The sequence below is a fragment of the Vollenhovia emeryi genome, unplaced genomic scaffold, assembly GCF_000949405.1.
Source record: "Vollenhovia emeryi isolate VEMERY1.0 unplaced genomic scaffold, V.emery_V1.0 DF939132.1, whole genome shotgun sequence".
Classification (NCBI taxonomy): domain Eukaryota; kingdom Metazoa; phylum Arthropoda; class Insecta; order Hymenoptera; family Formicidae; genus Vollenhovia; species Vollenhovia emeryi.
Genome location: NW_011967234.1, coordinates 1,173,731 through 1,185,050, shown reverse-complemented (window position 1 = coordinate 1,185,050; position 11,320 = coordinate 1,173,731). Strand labels below are relative to the sequence as shown.

The 11,320-nt window shown below is 39.3% G+C and overlaps 2 protein-coding genes across 5 annotated transcripts in view; one reads left to right on the top strand and one right to left on the bottom strand.

The window, feature by feature from the left end:
- Nucleotides 1–4,526, top strand: part of LOC105568078 (ES1 protein homolog, mitochondrial-like) — a 10,073-nt gene extending 5,547 nt beyond the window's left edge. Inside the window, exons 2-4 of the mRNA XM_012023463.1 lie at nt 3,301–3,587; nt 4,084–4,247; nt 4,312–4,526. Of these exons, the coding sequence (XP_011878853.1) occupies nt 3,301–3,587; nt 4,084–4,247; nt 4,312–4,526 (666 nt within the window). The remainder of the gene's footprint in view (nt 1–3,300; nt 3,588–4,083; nt 4,248–4,311) is intronic.
- A 599-nt stretch (nt 4,527–5,125) lies between these two features.
- Nucleotides 5,126–11,320, bottom strand: part of LOC105568012 — a 55,220-nt gene continuing 49,025 nt past the window's right edge. For all 4 annotated transcript variants that reach the window (XM_012023347.1, XM_012023348.1, XM_012023349.1 and 1 more), the window contains one exon: nt 5,126–7,346. In XM_012023347.1, the coding sequence (XP_011878737.1) occupies nt 6,426–7,346 (921 nt within the window). In that variant the 3' untranslated portion in view covers nt 5,126–6,425. The remainder of the gene's footprint in view (nt 7,347–11,320) is intronic.

Sequence of the window (11,320 nt, the reverse complement as noted above, 5' to 3'; positions counted from 1 at the left end):
GCCGAGCTATCGGCGGAAGGTGGCGGAAGTCGCGCCGCAGAAGTTTCTACGAATCCGCGGTTGGTTGCAAACTTGCCGAAGGGTCGAAACCGCCGGCGCGCCGTGAAATTACTCGACGGGTACCTCCCCCGGGGCCGAACTTGTCCGCGACAATTTCAAACTTATTTTAACATTCATATAAGCCCCCGTGCTCTCTCCTCGTGTGCGAGGCGCCCCTGAACCGCCGTCTACGCATCCCTTTCGCTGCGTAACCAGAGAAGCGACCCGTGTAGCGACGGCTCCTTTCTCGATGTAAGGACGTGCGAGCGTAAGGGCGGCTTGGGATTTACATAAGATTATGCGTAAGCCCTCGTACGCCCCGCGCGTAAGGGGATCGACGAAATGGTGTCGCGGTGAAACAACGCTCCGGGGTGCGCTCATCTCACACTGATAATTATAATAAAGCGGCGTTGTATGACGTACGAGCAGCGCGATAAGCGTCATTGTCGATTCCGGCGTGGTACGATCAGATGTGATTTAGATTCTTTTATCGGTTTTACATTGCGATCTGGCTTGAAATCTCGCGGCAAGTTTACGCGACGGTATCGCTCGTATGTATAAAGGGTCGTTTACAATAAATGACGTAAGCCTGGCATAAGAAGTAAGAAGTAAAGAAATTAATCGTTTCCATTTCTTACTCCTACTTCAGCTCTGACGTTTACTCTCGGCGAATTAGAGCACAGTTCGACCGGTGCCACAATGTAGACGGCCCTTAAGAGGCAAAGCTTGAGGCAATAATTATCTGTATCTTCGTACAGTTTCATTATTTTATATATTAAATATTTTATGTACCGTTCGACTATTTCTTTATTTACAACTCTATAACTCGCTCAAACATGCATGTTTATATAAATTCTCTAAATATATAACTTATAAATATATGTGATATAACTAACGCTCCCAGCAAGTAGTACGCGTATAATATATAGACTGCGCGTTTGGCTGAAGCAGGGTACAAACTTTAGAAAGAGACAACATACTTTGAGTGGTCGCCCTCTATCATTTCCCCTACACTTCTGTTCTCTCCACTACTGTACTAGACAAAGATGAGCCGACGACTCATCTTTAGCTATCTCGTTTTAAAATTTGTACATGTTCAATAAGGGAGAGGTAGGGAACGCGCAGTCTATTCTTACTATGTCTGTGGTAGTACGCAAAAAGAATGTTTGCTATCGTTGAGTATATAAAGCAATGGAAACTAAGAATGATCTCGATGTTACGCGGCATGTGATGTTTCTAAAATTGAATTCGGCATAAATTGCAAATAGTTAATTTGTTTGAAGAAAATACATGAGTAACGAGTGATTTTTCTATTCGCGATTACGGAAATCACTTTCTGCCGATAAACATCGATTTTTGTTAGATTTACAAACTACTTTATATTCCAATAAGGCAACGGGATTTACTATCACGCCGCTCTTTGCCTCGTGGCGTTGTTAAATCTTACCACTCGCACCCCGTGATGCGTTTTATATTCATAGTCTGTGCGAAAATTGCTCCTAGAGCACAATAAAGATTATACGAGCCATAAAGTCAATTCAGCCTGCCCTGCCGATGTTTATTTAAGCGTGGGAGATATGCTACGGGGCTTCTTTTCTTAATTTCATCTCTACCCTCTTATCCCTACCCTCTTTTCATATTATTCTTCTTTCCTGCTGTACCTACTACTCCCGCAGCTTTACTGAACCTATAGTTGAGACCAACCGACGGTGGTTGCTGCGAGACCATCGTATCGACCGGGTGAGAGATTTCCTCGGCCCGGCATCGAGGGCACTGGCTGGAATTCCGAATAAACCCGCACTCTTATGAATATAGCTAGAACTACACGTTCACCGCGCGAAACGCAGTTAACAAAGAAGATTCCTTTCCGTAGAGAGATCGTCGGAAAACAAGTCACGCTAGCGATTTTTGATTATTTTATATCGAAATTGTGTATGCCAATCCTCCCGTGATGTGACGGCACCAAATGTCACATGTTAATGTGTCTAATTAAAATCAAAATTTTCCTCATTCTCCTTTCGCACGGAAATAATGTTGCAAACACGAATGGCGTCTCTCTTGCTACGTGACACCCCTTTGATACGTGACTTTCTATCTGCACTTTACAATAACCTTCACACGTCGCAAATTGTGGCAGGAAAAATGAAAACGACACGAGATAAAAGCTGCGAAGCCACACCGGTAGCAGTAGTAGGTACCACAGTATTATAAAATATAGAAACACTGCGATGCGTTTCTCCTCTTCTTAGTACAAACTTTTTTTAGCTAAAAAAATAAATGGAAATATTTGTATGAGTGTAATTTATGCAAAAATATTCGCTAAATTGTTATATGTATAATTCGTCTATTCAAACGATCATACATTTTAACAAATGCTTTAAAAATAGTGACTTCTAGAATTTCTTGTACGATATTCCGTTAATTTGACAGTTGATGAGAATATTTCATATATGCCCATTTTGTGAAAGTTATCTTCAAGACAAAAATTATACTCTCGATATAAACCAATCTTAAACACGCATGACGTTATGAAATTATTTAACACATCTGGGAGAAAAATATTCAGTATTAGATAATCGTTGTAATTCGCAGTTTAATACCCAGTTTAAGCGAGTTTAAGATATATAATTGCCCGCTTGGGATTCATAACACTATGTCAGTACTATTAAAAACTTCTTCCTCGTATGATTCTGCATACGAGTTAAAGCGACTGATGTCGGTATTCTATACTTTCGCGGCATGACGTAACGTAGCGTTTCATCGGTGCTTGCTGCGGGAAGCGGTTAAAGTTTTTCTGTGAAAAAGAATTACTGCAAGAAAATGTACCGGTAGTCGTTATTCCCAAGCTGTTCAATTTTTGCGGTGATAATACATCTTTATAGCACGAATTCGAGGGGTATGTTTATGACGTTATTTCAATACACCTCGTCGTCTGCGTGCGCGAAAAGAGATATCACATCTTTTTATGAATTTATGACTTTTGATTTCTGTATATCTACACTCGGTTATCGCTACACGTTCGTTCTCGACACTTTGTAGGTATTCTAGCTTTTGTATGCTTAGAGTTTCCCGGGACAATCGCAAATCTCTAAGCGTATTTACAACCGATGCCATTTTAAATATACAATATTTATGCATCGAAAAGTACTTAAAATATTTTAGTTTCAATTTCCCTGGTAAATCTTTATAATGTGAACATGAGAAAAACGCGATGATTACTCGAGTTTGATAATTTCGAGCAATTTATTTTGATCTCTCTAGATATTATGCGGATGTGGCCGTCTTGATGGTACTGAAATTTCGGAAGCTATTTCAACAGCCATACATTTGCGGCACAAGAATTTGAAGCCGCTATTTTACGCTCCGGACATCGAGATTTCCAGCATAGTCAATCATTTTACTAAAGAGATGGATACCAAGAATCCTAGAAATGCTCTCGTTGAAGGCGCCAGATTAGCAAGAGGCTGCATAAAACCTCTATGCGAATGCGAAGTTTGTACGCATGGCGCCCTTATTATACCTGGAGGATTTGGTGCTGCGCGTACTTTGTTCGTATATTGAAATGATATCTGAAATGATAGACGTACAAAAGTAGATAGTAAAATGAAAGCGGTGGATTAATAAAAATAATGTATATAGAGCAAGGAAAAAGACATTCTTCTGTCTTATCAAAGTAGTAAATGTAACGGATGTCAACATCATCGATTTCTGAAGCACAGTTTCAATCTTAAAATACAATAGACATTTAACCAAATTTCTAATTATTAATAGAAATAATTTGTAAACTTGTGACAATAATAAGAAAATGCATCAATAAGTAATATTTATACAAATCCCCCCGAAAATCATTCTGTGTGTGATATGTTACTCTTTAACAATTTACATTAATATGTACTTTGTATTTATGTACAACAGAGCAAATTTTATATTAATTCGTATATTATTTTTGTAATTTAAATAGTTTTTTATTCCATGCAAATTATTTTTGAAAAATAAATACGATAGAAATTTAACCAAATTATTGAAACTTTTTCTTTTACAAAGGAGTAATTTTGCCGAAAAAGGTACCGATTGCACCGTTCTACCCGACTTAGAGAAACTTATCGAGGACTTTTACTGTGAGAAGAAACCAATCGGTACTATGTGCATAGCTAGTGCGATTGTCGCTAAAGTGTTGAAGGGTGTGAAAGTTACTCTTGGCAGGGAATGTAAGTTAACTCGTTTTACCGTTGACAACTCTATTTTGTAATAGTAAAAAATTATTTCTTACAGCACCCAAGAAAGACTGGCCGTATGGTGATGCTATCAAGAGGGTCAAAGCGATGGGCGCGAAGGTAGAAATGAAAGATGTTAGAGGAGTAACATTAGACAAGAATTACGGCGTTCTCAGTACACCAGCGTGGTTGTACGAACCTGCTACTTATTCAGAAATTTACGACGGTATTGGTAAACTTGTGACAATGTTAAAGAAATGCATCAATAAGTAATACTTATACAAATCCGTTTGAAAATCATTCTGTGTGATATCATGTTACTCTTTAACAACTTACATTAATATGTACTTTGTATTTATATACAACAGAACAAATTTTATATTAATTCGTATATTATTTTTGTAATTTAAATAGTTTTTCTTCCGTGCAAATTATTTTTAAAAATATTAAAATTGTTACCTACCTTGCAGACGCGCATTTTTTCATAGAATTAACACAAGATTATGGGACAGGAACGTTATATTTTCGAAAAAATATATTTTATTTACTTTTTTTACCGCGCCTTTTCGAAATAAAGGGATTTGAGGGGGGCGCACGTTTTGAGTATGTTAAACGGGTCAATAAATCTAATGGTACAATTAAAATAATTAACAACAAGTGAAACAACAATGAATCGAGATCTGTGGCAAAGAATTTCTGTCGATTTAGATTCGACTTTATGTAATTAACAAGAATTGTGTTTAGAAATTTTCTTCTTAAAAATTTTTAATTTTCTTATTATGATTTCGTTTTAAATTTGGAACTTAAACAGTTTGGAGAGAAGTATATATGTTAACGTATTTTTATCACCAACAGAAAATACAAAATGGGCAGTCTTTATTATTTTACTGAATATATAGGTATGTCGATTGTCACATAAAGTATGACCAATTAAAATTAATTTTTGCCGATGCACGCAAAGCCGTGTGTGCTTAATGTAATATTTAACGGATAAACGCAGCACGTTTCCGTTTTAGCTGAAACATTAAAATATAGAAGAACGCGCAAAGTGAAATAATTTATCCGTAATACCAAATAATACCAAGATTCCTCGCAAGTCAACTCAACGCGGTCAAAATTTTGTCACGCGTATTTTTATAGATCTATATCTTTCCGTCTTCCATTTTTAACACCTGGAGTGAAATAACGGCAGGTAATTCGAAAGAAAGAAGGACAAATGTAAGAACTGTTGCTATGACGAACAGATCTCATGCATATTCTGAAGTATATCCCGCGTGCTTACGCGTTTCGCATAATTATAGGATAACGAGGCCGCGCGCACGAGCCTCGTGGTTTTAGCCCGAGCACAAGTGTCGTTGGTAAGAGTTACCGATTCCGGAATCGTGGCTTACTCGAGCGTAACGTTCACGTACGAGCAAGTGAATTCAATCAACGTAAAAGGTCTCCGTAAATAATCGTTGCTACTAGTTAGCTTTGCAAGCGCCTTGCCGAAACGGGAACGTATCTCCAGAAGGTGTTTGTACGACCGCGGCGGAACATATATAGCACCACGTGGAATTTCTTAATCGACGCACTGTAGACTCGAAAAATCATATATTTAGGATCTTTCAAACTCGTGCGGCTACCACCTAACTTAGGGAATAATTTAAACGTTAAGGCCACGTGCGTTTTCGATCTAACAACGATTGGCCGATAAACAGGAACGGCAGTGCCTCGTACACTTAATGCTATTACCTTAAAAGCTACATTAATTAATCCAAATTTTCGCATCGCCCAGCAAGTGATGTGGAAGCTTCGTTCTGGAAAAACTGTGAACTGACATTTTCGCTTATCTCCGTTATCGATACAGAGCGTCGTCGGAATTCCAATGGTAGGAATTGTATATCGCCTGACCGGCGACGTCGCGCGTTAATTTCGAAAGACGATTCTCGAGTCGCCAGCTTTTTGGCTTGATCGAAAAGTTTATATGCGCGCACAGTATCGTCCGCAGGTGAAGAGAGATGCGAATCTTTTCTGTTCTTGTCGCACGTTTTCAGTACATTCTCCTCCAATGATAGAAAAACGACGCTTTTCCGACTTTGGTTCTGATCCCGAGGCCAAATTTCGCGTGTGGGAGAAATCCCGGAGGTTTGCGTCCACGTTAACGTACACTTTAGCGACATTTCTCTACGCTCAGCTGAGAGCGAGCAGCGGCTCGACGGACATACGAGATCTTCTGGCCTTGTCCTCTTCGTACTGCTTTATCTTCATTAGCTTCCACTTGCCCTTGCTCTGCTTCTTCCTCGGCACTTCCGTGCTGGTCTCTTCCTCCGCGTTAGACCGCTCCTCTTCTTCCAGCATCTTGAGAGTCTCGATGATATTCCTGGGCTCCGTGACGCGTCCAGTGGAGCTGTCGTTTTTGTTGGCATACACCACGGAAAGATGTGAGAAACTGGACTTTGGCGGCGCCGTAATGTCGGCGAAATCGCGGAAGTTCGCAAAGAAGTCACCGCCACGAATCGGCTGTGGTTTTGGGTTCCTGTAATATTGCGCACGGCCACGATTGTGATAGTACGGATTGTAGAGGCTCTCGTCTACCGAGTACTCGTCGTTCTCTTTGTCCTCCGGATAGTATGTACCGCCGCGGATCACGCCGAAGTTACCTGACCCCAGTATGGAGTGTTGATCCTTGGTCGCGGCGGTCTGATAGTTCCGCTCGCGTTGGAAATAGCCCAGGAATCTGTTGGGACGGTATCGCTGTTGCTGTTCTGCGAACGAGAGCCTGTGATTCGTGAAGAGTTCCGCGAAAGAGGGGAAGAAATTTTGACTTTCGGTTGCCAAACTTCTGCCGCCTGCATCGGCGGCGACCTGCGCGACGGCGGTGTGATCCGTGTTCTTCGCCTCCTGATCTTTAGAAGCTTCAGGCTTCGCGGCTTCGGGTAATTTCTCATTACTCTTTTCGGTAGTAACGGTTAGCGCCTCGCGTTGATTACTCTCTTGCGTGCTCTCCTCTGTGCGATCTGGTTGCGAAGTCGTCTCGGATTCATCCGGCTCCATATACATGTCGGAGTCGTCGTACTCTTCGCCTACCTCGGACGCCGACGCCACGGAGTCCTGAAGCAGAGAGAAAAAGAGTTCCTCCACAATTATATTGGAAATTAACGCCGCCTTTCGAACAATAAACATCGGTGCGAGCGAGGGAGAAAGTCAGCGCGATGCAATCGACAAACAAACAGAAATACGTTTTACGAGTCGCTAAAACGCGCTCTCCTAAATTCATCAGCTTGCAATTCATAAACTTTCTTCACGCTTTCGAACGCCTGGTTACGCACATCGAAGATCCGAGTAATGAGCGGAACAGTCGGTCAGCTTTAACATCAGGAAATTGATTTCAAACCGCCGGCAATTATTGCCTGTGATCGTTCATGATACAAGCATCATAGAAGAATATTAAATCTCCCGTTATGTAATTTTCAGTGGTCTAATATTATCTCCAAATGGCGTTTCTACGATTGATACTTTCAACACTAATTCAATGTTACGTGATAATAGTACATTGCGCGTTAATGAAACTATCTCAGTTTTTTCTTACAACTTTCCTGTCGCGCTGTTGAAACAATTTCCTGATTCGGGAAAATGTCCTCAAAGAGCAAAATAAATAGCCGCCACCGGAACCATCACTTTCCACACAAATCCACTCGGAATTATTTCATAGTATCTAGAGTGCAGTGGCGGCTGCAGTGATTAGATATTATTCAAGACCGGCAGGAAAAGGTTTCAATGAACGTGAGGTGCAACAGTTCCTTTCGCGAAGTGCATCAGCCGAGCGTGCAGGCCGAGGAGAGACCGCCTGCGCGCTCGAGCAGCCCATCGTGTCCTCGCCTTGACATTTAAGGCATCTTCGTGCCAGCGACCGCCTGTGCAAGACCAGTTACCATAAGTACGTCATGATCCGTACGTTGGTATACTGTCTACGCATACCGTTCCACAATAGCGCGTTTCGATTGTGCACGGTGCACGCGTATGCCCGCGCGTCGCCACGGCGAACGAAACGCATAGATGATCGTTGAAATCGGTTGCAACACGTCGGCGACACGCCTAGCATTGTTACGAATATGTCAGGTCAGCACTCCGACATAGCTGTGTCTGCCTTCTCGATGTCGGCATAATATCACGCTGCTGTATTGAAGTTACCTCCACAAACAATTGCAAATCAATGTGAGCTAAGATTTGCCTCTTGTGCACGTCAACCCGAAATTCGTTAAAATGCCGATAAAATTTTCAATCTAACGACGACAAGCGATCGTTTTCGAGTAATGAATAATGATAGGTGTGTATTCTTTGTATAAGTGTTCCATAATATAAATCAAATAAGTAGAACAAACACGTAAGATTTTGCAATAAAGCGATCATAAATCAATGGCCCGCGAAAAATGTTCGGGCAAAAACGGATCGTGGTAGCCATTTCGTATGTTACATGAACTTGTAGACAATAAATTCAACATGCACCGGCGAACGTGAGTATGATGGATGCCTCATCGCGATTTATAATGAGAAATGAGCGATAGACTCGGCCGAGCGAGATACTGTGCACGAAGTTTTGATCATATCAGAAACAAAATAACGTGTCGCAGTCAATCATTCCGGTATAATTATTCGCCTCCTTCAAATAATATAATTAGGTGGCACTATCATCTTTATAGCGAGACAAATTGAAATACTACCTTTATAACATCACATATTATGTGAAATTATTTCAATATTATTGAATTATTTTCAAGTTATACGAAACGACTAAGTGAAATGAAATTATGTGACACAGTGCACGTAATCTGTGAAATAATAAACATAAATGAGACTACTTGTCACATATCGATAGGAATAGGAAACATGAAAGCAGCTTTGCGTATTATGATATAATATGAAAAGATTCGAGAGAAAACGAGCAATAATTGTATAATCAGAAAATATAATCAGCAAATCGAATGATTTGCAAGATTAATGTTGCAGTAAAAGTATCAGCATTCCAGTTCTTGTTTTTTCTTTCGATACAGATCTGAATGTCGTACCGTATGCGTATTCATTAAAATTCTCTGAATTATAAGATTATTACTTCCGAAGAAATACTACACGAACGTCATTACATTTTAATAAAATGAAAAAGATTGAAGTCCTCCGAGAATCTCAAGACACACGTACTCGACTAGCGACAATAAGAAAGTTATACAACAGAGAGATGTGTTACAATTATTACGCACTATTAGAGAACGTAATTACGTCTGCGAAGTTGGCCCCTCACTTTCAAAATTTATGAAAAAAAAAAATTAAAGTTCCGTTAGCCTCCTGAAGAGTAACAACGTAATTATAAGTTTCGTGATTTGCCTGATAGGTATGCCGGGCGAAATAATTATAAACCAAGAAATTAAATTTATAATATTATTAGTAAGATGGCGTGTGCATTCAACCAGAAAATTTTTAAAGCCGTTGACTCGATTACAACAAGCGTATTACCTCTTTCGCCATCTTATTTCAACATTTTGATGTGTAATATTCAAACAAGGATTTGAAGCAACAACTTTTCTATAACGATCGAGATCAATTGAGAAGAAAAAGGGAGAGAGAGAGAGAGGGGGGGGAAAGAAAGGATACGCTATTATTACGCGATTACAGGTCGCAAATTAGTATCGCAACGCGTTCTCGTATTATGTGAACAAAGTGCACGCGCGCGATACACCTGCAAATTATATTATCTCGCCGATGTGCATGTGCTATCCAATTAGCAAGAGCGTCTCTACTCACAGTTGGTATGAATTATACGTGAATTAGGGACAATCAGCACACAAGCAGTCGTGGGCTACACGATAGCTGATCCGTAATTGTTAGCGCAGCGCGAATCATTGCGCTGTGAAGAAACTTGAGCTTCATTATCGAAGCATATGTTGCGATACGCGAAAATACGGCACTGCACAAATCCTGGGGCGAAATCGACGATGTTGATCGACTGATCGATTGTAAAATGCCAGCTAATAATTTTATAATACCTTGTTTTTAAAGAAACTTAAGTTTTAATATCGAAGCACACATGTTGTGATACGCGAAAGTGCGGCACTGCGAAATCGATGACACTGATCGGTCGATCGATTGTAAGATACAAGTTAATAATTTTATAATGTCTTTTGTGATTCTCGGTTAAAGTTCGTCAATTTTTCTTTTCGTTAAAAGAGATTAACCTTTGCACTGCAGTGAGGAAATAAAGCTTAGATAGAAGTTATAATGGTTTCCTTTGTTGATTGAGAATCTGCGCATATAGTTAAAAAATTTTCCTTTACTTAATTTAGAAAATATTGAGTAAACCTAAATACACAATAATAAAACATTTTGATAATAAGTTGTGGAACACAATAATACGTAGTTAATAATAAGTTAATAAATGATTTTTTATTCGGTAAAACACGCCAGGTGATCGTTCACGAAAAAAAACTAGGTTACTATTTCTGGGTTAAAAGAGCTCAAATTTAAATAAGATTACTAAAAAATTAATACACTAGGGAATCGTATTAATTAAAATACTTAAAATCGTGAGCATAAACTATTTCTTGCTTAATTAATTTTTTGTAAATATATATCTATTAGTTTTGAAACTTTACGAGATTACGAAAGACAATAGATAGAAAACAGGAAAAAAAAATTATATAATTTATCAAGTAATCGCATTCAAGTATGAACAATGGTTAGCGTTAATAATTGTACAGATAGTTATCTGAATTTATATAAATTAATGTAAAAGGAGAAACGCAAAGAATTGTGCTTAAACAAGATTATATCTCCGTGAATCTACCGATAATTCGTGTAAAATATTCATCCGACTACGTAATTATTCCATGTAACAAATAGGATATTCCACAAATACCGTGCAATGTTTTAATTCAATCCTTTAATTAAAGTTGAAAATCTTATGAAAATATCGGGGTCACTACAGTTTCCTAGCTGTCAGCAAGGAGAGCTAACAAAGAAAAAATTGTAATTGCGCTTACTCGCAATTACAATTATATGTATATTCGGTAATACTGAAGGAGAGGGGCCTCCTC